General features: G+C 38.4%; 1 protein-coding gene across 1 annotated transcript in view; it reads right to left on the reverse strand.

Moving 5' to 3' along the window:
* LOC122797861 (extracellular calcium-sensing receptor-like) overlaps positions 1-17,464 on the reverse strand; it is a 176,172-nt gene that overhangs the window by 92,624 nt on the left and 66,084 nt on the right. The window contains exon 4 of the mRNA XM_044066382.1: positions 16,719-16,842. Within this exon, the coding sequence (XP_043922317.1) occupies positions 16,719-16,842 (124 nt within the window). The remainder of the gene's footprint in view (positions 1-16,718; positions 16,843-17,464) is intronic.

Below are 17,464 nucleotides of genomic sequence, written 5' to 3' on the forward strand. Positions count from 1 at the left end.
GTAGAAATCTCTGTGATGCCCCCACTTGTAAAAATGTTTCTTATCCAAAAAAGACCTGCTGCCTGACAACTATCTACTTGTTTCATGGGGAAAACATGATCAAAGTAAAAAATGAAAAGCAAACAAGAAAAAAGCTCAAGATACATTGCTTAAAAGATTACTGTACAGGTTATGGACCACACATGATTGGCATTCTGTTTAGTTTATGGGTACAGTCTGTAGAGATGACTGGAAGTCTCCAACAAGTGTAATGAGCTTTTTAAAATAATGGAATCCTGTCCTTTAATACCCAAGGCTTATACATTATCTAGTCAAGTATTCTCTGCATGGCAACAACAGAAAGGCTTTCAATGTTGGCAATTCTTTAACAGTATGCTTATTAAAGCTTACTTGCATCTTACGATCTCAGACAAGCTTACCTTATGGTCATTAAAGCATTGCTACTTAAACACAGAGCAACAGGCACTTTCTGAGTAATAAGCATAAATCTGAGTAATAAGCATAAATCAACAGTACAAAAATATGACAGAAACCAAACCGTTCTTCAAAATCAAGGACAGATGAAAAGCCACTGTAGTACTTGTGTCTACCTTGGATGGGGGGACACACTGCACATTTACACTGCATAACTACTCCTTGCCTTGCTTGGACACATCCAGAGTCACTACATGAGGGAGTGGGGTGCAACAAGTATGTCACAATTTGAAATGTCTCTGGCTGTCTGTGATGGCCCTGACACATTTGTCATACCTCTCAAGAAATCTGGACAAAGCCATACACAGAAGTGGGACAAATGCCACAAAATAAGGACAAGTTTTAAATATTGCTCTAATAAACTTAAAAAGATAATAGAATAGGTCTTGCATTAGTATGAATTTTCTGAAGGGTATAAAATCTGAAACTCAAATGTCTGTCATTATTTTCTAACTTCAGTCTTTAGTGGTTTGTCACTAATTTGCAAAAAAACACAATTTTATGAAAAATGGATCAAAAACGTGATGCAAAAATATAAAATAGCCACACAATATAGCTGGGAACCTGTCAAAGAAGGGACACTTTAATATTAGTACTGCTAACTTGAGCAGCTGACAAAATAAAATAATCTACATGCATTTCTAGTAATCTATAACTTTGATTATTACAGTTATTTCTTAATTGTAAACCCTCCTTGTTTTCTTCCAAAATTGCTATTTTGCGGAGGGATTATTAGGGGGAAGAGCAACATTTTGAGCCAAAATCGAGGACAGTTGAGAAGTTGGCTATGCCTAATTCTATAAAGCAATTTATTTGCATGTACCTCTCAACCTGTTAATGCAGTAAATCTGATCAAGGCCAAATATATTGGGGGAACATATAAACAGTACTAAAAATTGCTCTTGTATAAATTGAGACAGTTGATAGAATAACAGTTCTTACTTTAGCATGCATTTTTCTGAAGGTTATGAAGTCTGAAACTCAGTGTATCATTATTTAGTGACTTCATTCCTAAATGATTTGCCAGAAAACTACAAATTTTATGAAGAATAAACCAAAAAGAAGAAGCAAAAAATCTATTCATTCTTTGAAAATCTGGACAGTTGGGAGGTATAGTTCAGCTGGGCCTGTCTGAGTTTGCTGCCCTTCTCCCCTGACAAAATCATGGTTGAATGGAGCTCCTGCAGCCATTCCAATGAACCATTTCTTGGCTATTTCACTCCATTTACCATAATCACTAATGTGCATACTGCTTTACTTCTGTGATGAGTTGGACTTCATTTGAAAGTTTTATTTTGTATTTTACAGCACAAACACTAAGTCATCTGCTAAACAAAGCAATGCAGTCTCACAATGAAAACTTAGCATTAAAACTTCTCTGCCCTTGAAACTCACATTCATTGAAACAGCATTGAAACCCACATTCAAAGAAAATACATTTTGCCAGTGGCAGATAAAGATTAATTTTCGGCTGTTTTCAAATCATAGGCCCCTTGCATATGAAACATACATGTGCTCTTTAATACACCTTCCTCATTTGACTAAATTATATTCCTTGTACACTACAGTACAGTTGTTAGAGGGCATTTTAAATTTGTTTTGAACATTTTTCCAGTAAGCAATGAAACAAAACGTATGCACCCATAATAGCAAAACTGCCCAGTTCAGAACATTTATCATAAAAGTCTACTCAGACTTCCACAGTCCACCATTATTAGTAAATATGCACAATTCTACAGTCCACCATTATCAGTAAATATGCACAATTGTACAGTCCACCATTATCAGTAAATATGCACAATTCTACAGTCCATTATCAGTAAATATGTACAATTCTACAGTCCATTATCAGTAAATATGCACAATCTCTGAAGAAGTAAAAGTCATCTAAATAATTCCACATTAAAGAAATATGTAACTAATGAAGAGGTTGCTGCTAGCAAACACCTTTATATTTCATGGTTTCATCAAAAAATAAAGTGTCTGTTGCCCCTGAGGAATAAATTGGCTATATTACATTAAAAAAAAAGCTAGTAATATTGCAAGAGGAAATGGATGGCAAACTGATAACAGACTCATAGTTAGTATCTTCACCAAGGAGAACATTCTCAGTACGGCAGATTCCACCCCTTGTGGGAGTAGAACCCACAGCCTTCTGCATCAAAAGCAAATACACAACCTGTTGTGCTATTAACAAGGCAAACCAACTTCACTTAAGCAACACTAAACTTCTGTTCCACTGCAGCTCTCAGCTCCTTGTAAAATCTACTCAATACTCAACTGCATCTCAACTTCGCAGCACAAAAAAACTGGAAAAAGCCAAAATGCATTGGGGGGTCAACAGCCCAAAAACCAGGGACACATTAAACACTGCTTGTATAATCTTGGAAAGTTGCTAGAATAAAATGCTGTGTTACCACCATACATTTTACTGCCAAGGTCCCTGTGCAAAACAGTCAGAGCAACATACCACTAGGCCAAATCAGCTGCTTTGTAAAAGAGAGGAAGACTGAAACTTAAATGGCTATCATTTAGTGAATTCAGTTCTCACCATAGCTGTCAACCTCTTAGTACAAAACACCTGGACAAACCCAGTAATGAGGGAATACAGCCCTCAAACATATTCAGTGAATTCAGTTCTTGCCATAGCTGTCAATCTTAGCACAAAAAACCTGGGCGAAGCCAATAATGGGGGAATACAGTCCCAAAAATAGGGACAGATTTCAAAATATTCATCTTATAAACTTAGAAAATTGCTAGAATAAAAGGTTGTGTTACGGTTGTGTTACTATGTATTTTCTGAAGAACATGAAGTTTGAAATTCAAATGCCTGTCAATTTTACTGCTGACAGAACAAAAACAATTTTCAGCAGAGACCCAGGGAGAAATAGTGCAGACACGTCTTTGTAAAATGACAGGGCACCAGAGCAAATCCACACAAACACAGGGAGGAGATGCAGACTCCACATATAAGGTACCCCAGCCAAGAATCAAACCAGGTAACTTATAGCTGTGAGGCAACAATACTACCACTGCACCATCAAATATGCAATAAATTAAACATTCAGAAATCTGAAGTCTGAAATTCAAATGCCTGTCAATTTTATTTAACATTTGTTAATCAGGACAGTCTGACTTGGAACAAAAAAAAAATTTCAGCAGAGGCCCAGGAAGAAATAATTCAGACATGTCTTTGTAACATGGGAGGACACAAAAGCCAACCCACACAAACACAGGGAGAAGATACAGACCCCACAAAAAGGCAACCCAGCCAAGAATCAAACCCAAGAACCTGCAGCTGTGAGGCAACAATGCTACCACTGCACCATCAAATATCAAGCACTGCAGCATTTTCAAACCACAGATATTATGAGTAACATATCAGATCAAATATGAGGCAAAAATCTGCAATTTTTTTTCTTACAAATGGTGGTGGGTAGGGAATTCAGGTCTTTAACATCTCCATACAAGGTACAGGGTTCAAGCCTGAGGTATTCCCTACCACACACATGCACACACACACATCCACACACACACCTGTAGTAGCAAACCACAAAAACTAAATATACTGCCCTGGGTACCATACCGTCATTATGAGAGTCCAATCAAGACAAAATGAAGTGTAGAAGAATAAAAATATTTCAATGCATTGGCTGCATGACAGCTTAATATCTAGATGGACACAAAAAAGGTCATGAGGCATGAAAAAACAAATTACTTTTTTTTAAATACATTAATGGAATGCCAGTCAAAATCAAGTATAAGAAAAACAAGCAGCACTCAACTCAAACCACTTCTTGCACTGCAGTTCTAATTATAATTTATATCCAGATTTATTAAAGTAACAAGTAATATGCTGAAAGTAGAAATCTCTGATGCCCCCACTTGTAAAAATGTTCCTTATCCAAAATAAGACCTGCTGCCTGACATCTACTTGTTTCATGGGGAAACATGATCAAAGTAAAAAATGAAAAGCAAACAAGAAATAAGTTCAAGATACATTGCTTAAAAGGATTACTGTACAGGTTATGGACCACGTGATTGGCATTCAGTTTACGGGTAAAGCATGCAGAGATGACTGGAAGTCTCCAAGTGTAATGAGACTCTTAAAATAATGTAATTCTGTCCTTTATTACAAATACTGGCATATGCATTTCAATACCCAAGGCTTATACATTATCTAGTTAAGTATTCTCTACATGGCAACAGAAAGGCTTTCAATGTTGGCAATTCTTTAACAGTATGCTTATTAAAGCTTACTTGCATCTTGCAATCTCAGCCAAGCTTACCTGATGGTCATTAAAGTATTGCTACTTAAACACAGAGCAACAGGCACTTTGAGTAATAAGCATAAATCAACAGTACAAAAAATATGACAGAAACCAGACCATTCTGTAAAAATCAAGGACAGATGAAAAGCTACTCTAGTACTTGTGTCTACTTTGGATGAGTGGGATTCTCTGCAAATTTACACTGCATAACTACTCCTTGCCTTGCTTCGACACATCCAGAGTCACTACATGGGGGAGTGGGGTGCAACAAGAATGTCACAGTTTGAAATGTCTCTGGCTGACTTGTGATAGCCCTGACACATTTGTCATACCTCTCAACCTCAGAGCTAGAAATCTGGACAAAGCCATACAAAGAAATGGGACAAAGGCCCAAAAATAAGGACAATTTTTAAAATATTGCTCTTATAAACTTAGAAAGCTAATAGAGGCCTTGCATTAGTATGAATTTTCTGAATGGTATGAAATCTGAAACTCACATGTCTGTCATTATTTTCTAACTTCAGTCTTTAATTATTTGTCACTAATTTGCCAAATAAACACAATTTTATGAAAAATGGACCACAAATGTGATGTAAAAATATAAAATAGCAACACAATACAGCTGGGAACCTGTCAAAGAAGGGACACTTTAATATTAGTACTGCTAACTTGAGCAGCTGACAAAATAAAATAATCTACATGCATTTCTGAAATAAAAGTAATCTGATTATTACAGTTATTTCTTAATTATAAACCCTCCATGTTTTCTTCCAAAATTGCTATTTTGCGGAGGGATCATTAGGGGAAGAGCAACATTTTGAGCCAAAATCAGGGACAGTTGAGAGGTTTGGCTATGCCTAATTCTATAAGGCAATTTATTTGTATGTACCTCTCAACCTGTTAATGCAACAAATCTGGACAAGACCAAATATATTGGGGGAATATATAAACAGTACTAAAAATTGCTCTTGTATAAACTGAGACAGTTGATAGAACAGGTCTTACTTTAGCATGCATTTATCTGAAGGTTATGAAGTCTGAAACTCAGTGTGTCATTATTTAGTGACTTAATTCCTAAATGATTTGCCAGAAAACCACACATTTTATGAGGAACAAACCAAAAATAAGAAGCAAAAAATCTATTCATTCTTTGAAAATCTGGACAGTTGAGAGGTATAGTTCAGCTGGGGCTGCCTAAGTTTGCCACCCTTCCCCCTCACAAAACCATGGTCAAATGGAGCCTACCCCTGCAGCCATTCCAATGATCCATTACTTGGCTATTTCACTCCATTTACCATAAACACTAATGGGCATACTGATTTACTTCTATGATTTGAACTTCATTTGAAAGTTTTATTTTGCATTTTACAGCACAAACACTGAGACATCTGCTTAACAAACTTGACATTAAAACTTCACTGCCCTTGAAACTCACATTCATTGAAACAACATTGAAACCCACATTCAAAGAAAATACATTTTACCCATGACAGATAAAGATTAATTCTGGGCTGTTTTCAATTCATAGGCCCCTTGCATATGAAACATACATGTTTGATACACCTTCCTATTGCTTTGAACATTTTTCCAGTAAACAATGAAACAAAACGCATGCACCAATGACAAAACTGCCCAATTCAGAACATTTCCATCATAAAAGTCTACTCAAACTTCTACAGTCCACTATTATCAGTAAATATGCACAATTCTACAGTCCACCATTATCATTAAATATGCACAATCTCTGAAGTAGTAAAAAAGTCATCTAAATAATTCCACGTTAAATAAATCTGTAATGAAGAGGTTGTTGCTAGCAATCACCTTTATATTTCATGGTTTCATCAAAAAATAAAGTGTCTGATGCCCCTGAGGAATAAACTGCCTAGATTACATTAAAATAAGCTAGTAATATTGCAATAAGAAATGGATGGCAAACTGATAACAGGCTCATAACTAGTATCTTAACTTTCAGTACGGCAGCATTCACCCCTTATGGGAGAAGAACCAACAACCTTCTGCATCAAAAGCCAGTACACAACCTGCTGTGCTATTTGCAACATGTGCAAACTTAGCATAATCAGCACTAAACTTCTCTTCCCCTGCAGCTCTCAGCTCCTTGTAGAATCTACTCAATACTCATCTGCATCTCAACTTCGCAGCACAAGAATCTGGAAAAAGCCAAATTTATTGGGGTGGGTCAAAAGGGCAAAAAACAGGGACACATTAAACATTGCTTGTATAATCTTGGAAAGCTGCTAGAATAAAATGCTGTGTTACCACCATACATTTTACTGCCAAGGTCCCTGTGCAAAGAGTCAGAACAACATACCACTACACCAAATCACCTGCTTTGTGAAAGAAAAATGCTGTGTTACCACCATACATTTTACTGCCAAGGTCCCTGTGCAAAACAGTCAGAGCAACATACCACTATGCCAAATCAGCTGCTTTGTGAAAGAGAGGAAGACTGAAACTTAAATGGCTATCATTTAATGAATTCAGTTCTCACCATAGCTGTCAACCTCTTAGCACAAAACACCTGGACAAACCCAGTAATGAGGGAATACAGCCCTCAAACATATTCAGTGAATTCAGTTCTGGCCATAGCTGTCAACCTTAGCACAAAAAATCTGGGCAAAGCCAATAACAGGGTAATACAGTCCCAAAAATAAGGACAATTTTCAAATAGTCATCTTATAAACTTAGAAAATTGCTATAAAGGTCGTGTTACTATGTATTTATTGCTAGAATAAAAAGTTGTTTTACTATGTATTTTCTGAAGAATATTAAGTCTGAAATTCAAATGCCTGTCAATTTTACTTCTGATGGAACAAAAACAATTTTTAGCAGAGGCCCAGGGAGAAATACTGTAGACACATGTCTTTGTAATATGGCAGGACACCAGAGCAAATCCACACAAATACAGAGATAAAATGCAGACTCCAACCAGAAGGCACCCTAGCCAAGAATCAAACCAGAAAAACCTATAGCTGTGAGGCAAAAATACTGCCACTGTACCATCAAATATGTAAGAAATTAAACATTTAGAAACCTGAAGTCTGAAATTCAAATGCCTGTCAATTTTATTTAACATTTGTTAATCAGGACAGTCTGACTTGGAACAAAAAAAAAACAATTTTCAGCAGAGGCCCAGGAAGAAATAATGCAGACATGTCTTTGTAACATGGGAGGACACAAAAGCAAACCCACACAAACACAGGGAGAAGATAAAGACCCCACAAAGAAGGAACCCCAACCAAGAATCAAACCTGAACACCTACAGCTGTGAGGCAACAATGCTACAACTGCACCATCAAATATCAAGCATCGCAATATTTACAAACCACAGATATTATGAGGAACAGATCAGATCAAATATGAGGCAAAAATCTGCAATTTTTTTACAAATGGTGGTGGGTAGGGAATTCATGTCTTTGCGAAGTCCGCGATTTTTAAAAGTTTTTTTTTTTCTATTTATTTCTTTTTAATTTTTATTTTAAAGTTGAGGGGGCTGCAGTCCGGCAGTCCAATAGCATGGGCCGCCCCTGCTTACAACCAACACTGTGGAGACAGGCCAACAGAATGGGAAAGAATGTTCCAGACATAGGGACAGAATGTAAGTATTGTTGTTATACATTTGGATTAATGCTAGTCTAACAGGGTTTGTTTGGACGTGGAGTTCTTGGGTGATTTTTAACTCTGAGAGTGATATGTGTTTGACATAACTCTCACCTGTAGGGCTATCCACAGAATGGCCAGGATTTGGACTCCTAATTTTGGTGTGTTCTTCAGACATGTTTTGTCTTTGGAAAATCAGTAGCATACTCTGGGGATTGCAGTCAGTAACTGCTAACATCCATTTTTGTTTCTAACCTCATATCCCTCAGAAAAGATATGTTACAACTAATCCTGTTACAACAGCACCCTTTTCAGTTTATAACAGCAACATTTCAAATATAAATATGTATATATTTGTTTTTCTATATATGTATAGTGATATATATATATATATATATATATATATATATATATATATATATATATATTTATATGTATATCACTATTTATTTTATGTATATATTTGTCTATATACATATATATATATATATATATATATATATATATATATATATATATATATATACATACATCTCCATACATATAGCTATGGAGCGCATCATCATGGATCTCATTAACAGAGACATTGGGAACATCCAAACACTGGACCCTACTCATTTCGGCTTTGTTAAGGGCAGATATTGCCTCCTAAACCTGGTGGACTTCTTTGAGACAGTTACCAAGGCTATAGATGAGGGAAAGGTAGTCCACACAGCCTACCTAGACCTCGCAAAGGCCTTCAACACCATTCCCCACTCAGGTATTATAGACAAGCTCACCAGCCTAAACATAAACCCCTGCATCACAAGATGGTTTGCCAACTGGCTCACAGACAGAACCCACATGGTAAAAGTTGCAGGAGCAAGGTCTGACTCTAAACCGGTTACAAGTGGCATTCCCCAGGGCTCAGTCCTAGGACCCCTCCTGTTTGGCATATACTTTTCAGAGGTACAGGCAAGCACAAGAGGACTATGGCTGACCAAGTTCACAGACGACTGCATACTAGGGGCTATAATTGACTCTCCGGCTGACACAAACATCCCCCAAAAGGGTCTCACTGAGACAGATACCTGGTGTCAAAACCATGGCCTCAAGCTAAATGCCAAAAAGTGCATAGTCATCCCCTTTGGAAAAACAAAGTATCCACAAACTACCACATAGGTGGTAGCCCCCTGAACACGGAAGACGTAATAAGAGATCTGGTGACCCAAGTAGATAGTAACCTCTTCTTTGATAATCACATTGCCAAAGTGGTTAGAAAATCCTTCTATGTTTCCCACCTAATCACAAAATGGTTTGCATCCAGATCAAAAGAGGTCATTGGGCCCCTCTACACATCACTCATCAAACCCATCATAGAGTACAATGCCCCATTTGGGATGTACCATACAAGACACCTGCAACAACTGGAAAGACCACAGAAGTACTTCACCAAGAGGATCACTGGCCTTAAGCAGATGCCCATGCAGCTTGACTGAAGAAACTCCAGCTGTACTTGGTTGTATACCGCCTACTCAGAGGTGATCTCTGCCTGACATACAAGGCCATGTCCAACCCAGAATTGATGAACATGCTCCACCTAAAGAAAACCATATCCCCTCAAGCCATATGCTCCAGGGATCTAAACCTCACCACAACAATAAATAGGACATGCTGGAGGGATAGATTCCTGTCCCAGAGACTGCGCATGCTCTGGAACAAAATTCCAATCTACATTAGGCAGAGCTCCTCGCTAACCCTCTTCAAGAAAAACCTTGATGAGTGGATGGGAAACAGAAGGTTTACCCCAGAGATCACTTCAATGGCTCTGCTGGACAGAGGCACAGGGAACTAATCTAAGGGGGCAGAGAAAGCCAACACATTCCGGCTAGGCTTATAAATGCCTTGGGCAGATAGCCTAGTACCTACCTATGAACCTATGAACATATATTTATAAATACAAAACCTGACTGATTCTGCAGAAACTTTTCCCTACTGTTGCATGAGCACGTGTTGGAAAAAGCATCAGCAGTTTATATAGCTCAAATGTTGTAGTGGTACATTGCTCTGGCTATGGTTTACAGGGCTCTAGGTTCAAGTCCTGACAAGGCTGATAATTTTGTTGCTCTTACAACTGCTTACACAAGCTTACACCCACACTACTTCTTTAAAAGAAAAGAGAAAAGGGTTATAGGAAAGTGGTGGAAAAGGGGCACGCATAGGGGAGAACAATATGAAAGATAGCTATGGATGTGCAGGATGGGTATATGGAAGGTCCATAGCTGTCCATTTCTTATACAGCAACAGCTGTGCATTTGTACAAAATTTGAAGCTGAATTTGGACACTGAAAACCCAGAGAGAAGGGTGAGGACAACAGAAATGTGTTGTTAAACCTGATAATCATAGCTGAACATTACTAACCATTGCTCTCAGTTCATTCTCATAATATACCACACTAATAACCTCACTTCGTAAATGTATGTGATTTCCATTACATGATATGGCTGTATGTGCTTTCATTACAGCAGCAAGGGGTTTAACTATACTGTATGGGACATTTGTATACATGGGTGTTTTCACATGTTATATCCACTCACACATCCATTTTACACCAGCTACACTACCCTGGGTGACAAAAATAACTCACCACATATTTTAATATGAGCAAAGCACTTTTAACACTGCTTTCTCGTGTAAATTTGGATTACCTGTTGTATTACTTGAACCATGTATGCCTGCACGCAAAGCTGGGACTCTGACCACTACATTATATTGGTTTGGGGATTTGAGCTGTATATTTTTATTTATCGCATTTTGGATATTAATATTATATTACTATATTAAATGGAGAGTATTAAGGTTTTTGGCCATGACATTGAGGACTGCTGTCATCACATAATGACATACATTTTAGTTTCAGACTTGTATCCTTCTGAACATTAATACTAATGCATAACTTGTTTTCTATCAACTTTCTCTCTGTTCTGTGTGCAGATGGGATGACACCAGTGCTCAGGCTGTGGTTGATTACACTGCATAATGAGTCTGAGAGCCCATATATATATGCAGATGATTCTACTATCATCTGCACTGCCACTTCTCAAACTGAACTTCATTCCCTTACCCCAAAAGCCTTTTCTACAATTGAAAAATGGTTCTCTGATCGTTGCCTTCTCCTCAACCCCAAGAAAAGAAAAACAAACTGTTACTGTTCTCACCTTCCCGTAAATGTACACCACTTAATTTCTCTCTCACATCAACTGATTGCACTCTCATTTCTCCTGACTCAACTACAAAATTACTAGGAATAATAATTGACAATAATCTAAGCTTTGACTCACAGATCAACAACACAATAAAAGTAGTTAACAAAAAAATTGGTTCCCTTTACAGAATCAAACCCTTCCTTACACATGAAACAAGAACCATCTTAGCTAGATCTCACCTTATCTCAACTCTTCTATATGCCTCCCCCATCTATACTAATCTCTCCAAAAGCAACCTTAAGAAACATGCTACATCTTATTACAATATTGCTAGATTTGCTACAGGATCCCAGTTTCGTACTCACCATTGCCTGAACCTAAGACAACTAGGTTGGCTAGAATTTCCTAACAAATTAATACTTCAACAGCTCTTAATAGCTTACAAAGTCCTTTACCAACAAAGTAAAATACCAATACTCTCTAACCTTGTTACACCTTACAATAACATGAAACAGCTATGCTCCTATAACAAACTACTGGTTCATAACCCCAAACTTAATAACTCAGCTGGGGATTACCTCTTTTCCAACTCTGTTGGAAAAAGGTGGAAATAACTACCCTCTGATATCACATCCTTGACTACACTCTCACTTTTTAAGAGACAACTGATTATACATCTCAAGAGTCAATGGCTTTTCCCCTGTACCAACCCAGATTAACTGGCCCCTTACTTTGTCTCTTTTCTCACCCTTAACCCTTACAACTTCCCTTTACATTATATCTATGTAAAGAAATTTATCTCTTATGCACAGTATGCCCACTAAAAAAAAAAAAAAAAAAAAAAAAGATTTTTATTATTTCTTTGTTTTAGACTTTTAGACTTTTGTATTTCTCTCTGTTTGCTCCTATCCTAGTTGTACATAATAACTTACCTTGTTTATTAATTCTAATCATGTATTGCTTATTGCTGTATAACTATGTAATATTCCATTGGAGCTTTTCTCCCCGGGCCTCTACTGAAAATGGACATATATCCAGTTAGACTAGCCCGGTCAACAAATGTAAAATAAAAATAAAATAAATAAATAAAATATCTGTGTTCATGTTGGATGCAGCCAGGAATGGTGTCAAGCCTATCGAGACCTCTATGCATTGCCTTTCAGAGGGTATTACATACCTGCTTCCTGATCATGAGGGGAGGGGGGCAGGGGCTGTACATGCACATGTGTACCTATGGGGGGATGGGGGGTGATGTTTACACTTCACCTGTCTGCAGCTGGTTGCCTATATCCATGGCATATGTGTAAGTAGTGTTAGTGACCACCACTACAGAGCAGATATGTGTGTTGCCTCTGGAATTGCAGACACACATCTGGAAGGCCTAGTGATTGGCCTTGGTGGATGTCTCCGGTTTACACTCAAAGACAGCCTTAGGGTACATCACCTGTGACCTTATTTGCTTGTGCAGAACAAGGTGACATGGCTTGCAATGAGGCACCTGTTCCTTCTTGGCCCATCCTGTGATTATTTCCACCTATGATGGTAGTTGTGTATTGCTGCTGTCCACCACAGATGTTCAGCCTACCTTGAGGGGGTTGATGCTGTCCTGTGGGGTATTGCTGAGGCCATAAAGCTATGTAGGTGCCCACATAGTATTGTGGTGTGGGCCTAGACACCGCTGCTAGTTCCAACATATGGGACACACTTCATGTGGGCCTTCCCCATTTTCTTTGCCTGTGTGGGGGACATTACAGAGGTGTGGGGGCTACAGCTTCACAGACAGTAGGTTTCACAGAGCAGTACATGTGGAAACAGCCCAAGAACATGGGGAATGAAGGTCCAGAATTGGGTACATATTGTATTTCATTAGTGCTGTTATACACATGAAGGGTTGCTAGATAGACAGGTATGCCTCTGACATACCTCTCAACTGGCATGTTGTCCACAGACTGGCCCGATGTTTGCCTGTTATGCTTGGTCTGTACCTCGAACAATGTCTGCTTTTGTGGGGTTGGTATGACAATGTGAGGACTGTAGTCAGTAACTGTTGACATCCATTGGTGTCCCAGACATCATATTCTTCAGGGATGTTATGTTACAACAACACGTGTAACACCAGCTACTGTTTCAGTTTGTAACACCATTATGTGTGATATGTCCCTCATTCCAGCCTCCTGTCTCACAAGTACATCATGCAGAGGTGGCCAGGATTATGGTTCCACACCCTGGTAATTCTGTGGAAATCTGTACATATGACAGTTATGTATATCTGACCATTGTGAACAGAATGCCAAGATTGTGTAGCAGTGTTGTGTGTAGATGTTTTTTGGTCTGGGTAGGGAGAGTGGCAGATGTGAGTGCCATACATCCTTTACCTATCTGATCCTACATGCTGCTACAGCTGCTGGTGGTCTATCATGTCTGTATGCTTGTAGGGGCTGGCTGTGTAATGTTAGGTAATACCTCAGGATTCCCAGTACACTGTGAATTGGGCAAGTATATGTTGGTGTAGTGTGTGACTGACAATCAGGATATGTTTGTTCAGACAGTTGTTCTACTTTAGAGTTAATTTTGAGTACTTGTATACTGCTGTGGCTGTGGTGCAAATGTTTTTGGGTGAACATTTTTGCACCACTCTCTGCTTTTCATTAAAGTTCCATTCCTGTCATGCATGCTATATTTGAATATATATGGGTAATTGCCCAGAGGTGATGTGGGGAGTGTCATATCAGTCTTACTGTGCTTCGTAAGGTGCTGGGTGACATGTTCGGCAGCTGTTAGGGGATTTCCATTCTGTTACTTACTGTGGTCTTACCTATACACTGTCCAGAGGCCTAGACACTGTCCAGATGCGTGACTCATATGTTTAGTCTATTCCCTAGACAGTTGTTGCCCTTGGCTAATCAGTAGGATACTCTGGAGAATGCAGCCAGTAAATGCTAACATCCATTGGTGTTACTGGCTTCATATCCCTCAGAAAAGATATGTTACAACAAAGCTGGTAACACCAGCAACTGTCTACATTTATAACAGCAAAATGTCCAATATACCCCTGTGATTGGGCTTCTGTCCCCCAATTATTTCAGGCTTTGTTCGGATGTCATGCACTAAGAGGTTCAGTGATATGTAGTATCATTATTTGTTGCATTCATTCCTGCTATCATCCCAGTGATGTCATAGACCCCAGACATGTAACAAGGGAGCGGCCATAGATATGAGTCCTGTGCCTATACATTCTGTGGGAAACTGTAAATTTGAGAGGTCGGTGTATGTCTGCCCATTGTTAAAAGACTGTCAGGATTGTGTAGCAGTATAGTGTGTACATGTTATTTTGGCTGTATAGGGAGGACATACATGTGAGTGTCATGGGTTCTTTCTGACTGTGCATGCTGCTCCAGTTTCTGGTTCCCTGTCACCTGTATATGTTTGTACATGCAGACTGTGACATGTCCCATAACACCTCAAGATTCCCACTACACTGTGACTTGGGGCAGTATATGTAGGGGTAATGTGTGAGTGGCAAACAGGATTTTGTTGCTCATATAGTCATTATACTGTCATGTTCAGTTTGCTTACTGGTATGTCACTGTGACTGTGGTGCAATTGTTTGGGAGTATGCACTTTCACACCAGTGTCTGTTTTTCACTAGTGTTACATCCCTGTAGTGCCTGTTATATTTGCTAATGCATGTGTACAGCCCTAGAGCTGTATTTGGGTAGTGTTATATCAGTCTAATTGTAGTTTGGACATTGCTCGGCAGCAAATTGTAGATTCCCTAATATTGTGTTATGTCCACATATTCATAGGATGTCCAGTTGTCTGGCCAATATCTTTGGTGTGGTACCCATAACTCTTGTGTATTTCTGACACATCAGTGGAGTGATGTGGGGATTGAGGTCACTAACTAATGAGAAGCAATTGAGTCGTGGAATTGTGATATTTCAATCAATATATGTTAAGAGAGACAGTGTTACTACATCAGTTTTCTCAGCTTATCTACTGACATATTTTGGATGTGTCCCTATTTTTAGGCCTTTGTCCCCCCACTTTGTCAGGCTTGCTCCTGATTCATTGCACTAAGGGGTTCTGAGCATACCTCTCCACTGCCAGGATTTGCACAGAATCTCCGGATGTTTGGACCATACTTTTGTTCAGTTCCACAATTTATTTGTATTTGTCTGGTAAATCATTGTGATCATCCAAGGATTTATGTCTGTAAATAATGACATAACATTTCAGTATCCATCCTCCTGAGATTGTATGCTGAAATGCATCCTGTTGCTGTAGCAAATGTCTTCCTTTGCAACAGCAATATCTGAAAAATGTTCCTATATGTGGCCCATCCCCCCCATTTTACAGCCTTTGTACAGGTTTCTTGCACTAACAGGTTGAGAAAGATGGTTCTGTGGTATAACTGCACTGCATGTTATATACATACATATATGTATATATGGGTCTACTTCATTTGATCGAAAGATCATTTGACCTAAACCCATTTGATCAAAATTTCATTTGATTGAAAACCAGTATTCAAGGTAAGTAACAGGGATTTGTCCCCCTCCCCAATGTCGTGCGACCCTGGAGTTGGTATATATAGTAAGGGGTGGTGTGGGGGGGCACAGCACCCCACATTTAAAATCTGTATGTTTTGTGTTATTTTCTTCTTTTAAACGAAACTAGGTGGGGGGCTTCATCCCCCACTCCCTCCAATGTGGGGGGGTTGAGATATTGCTCTAATAAACTTAGAAAGTTGCTAGAATGACAGGAGTTGTGGCAGCATGTGTTTTCTGAAGGATATGAAATCTTAAACTCAAATGTATATAATTCTATAGTGAATTCAGTCCTCCGTAATTTGCCAGAAAACCACAAATTTTATGAAAAAAAACTAAAAATATGAGCAAAACTCTGTACATTCTGAGAAAATCTAGACTGTTGAGACGTATGCTTAGAAACAAATGGCTCATCCTGCAAAAAAGAGTTAAACATCAAAACTTGTTTTTCTTTCTTTGCTTGAAAAAAAATATTTAGTCAGCGATTGTAATTTTTAATATTGTTATTTTTATAGAAAATGTTTTAACAGAGCAATGTATAACTGATCCTATAAAACAACATTTTAAAGTACTGACCCCCTTGTCTGTAACACAAGTCTTCAATAATGTCATAGCTCACCTGTTTGGTTGGCAATTTTCCCCTTGGAACAGGGCACACAATCAAAGCAACAGACTGGCTCACCTGCCCGGTTTGCTTTCCTGTATCCAGAAAGGCAGGGCTCACTGCACACTGACTTTGGAGCCTGAAAAGTGAAACACAGAGATTCCAGTTGTGAATTAACATCAAATGCTGTGAATTACGAAAGGAGGTGAGGTTGTAAAATCAACAGTGAAGTGTCAGGTCTCTGCAAGGTAAAAGATCGTAGAAATAGACACTGAGATATGAGATTGTGTCTGATTCCTTAGCATCCACACACACACTCCTAATCTGATAGATTCCGGAGGCATATTTATTTTCCCAGATGAATTTCTGAAGGATCATCACTGCATCACTGATGATCCTGGCTGACTAATGACTGCACTCCAGGATGATTGCACTGTGAACTTAACTGTTGTACTTCCCTAAAGTGAAGAACAATTGAATAAGTTGCTGCAGACCATTATTTTAGCATACAAGTTATTTGCCGTAAAAAGGACAAAGATGGCTTACTGGCATACCATGATGTTGTGCATTCAATTCTTATTTTATACAAAAATATATATAACAAAAACAAATAGATACTATGTTTGTCTATTTTAGTCAACTAGAGAAAAATTATTTTTCTGAGACTTTTTTTTTCCACAGCTAAATGGTAATAGTCTATACATAGATAATTTAGAACAACCAATCAACTTCCATGTTTTTGGAAAGAAACCAAAGATGGT

The sequence above is a fragment of the Protopterus annectens genome, chromosome 3.part1 (assembly GCF_019279795.1).
Source record: "Protopterus annectens isolate FY-2018-M chromosome 3.part1, PAN1.0, whole genome shotgun sequence".
Taxonomy (NCBI): Eukaryota; Metazoa; Chordata; order Ceratodontiformes; family Protopteridae; genus Protopterus; species Protopterus annectens.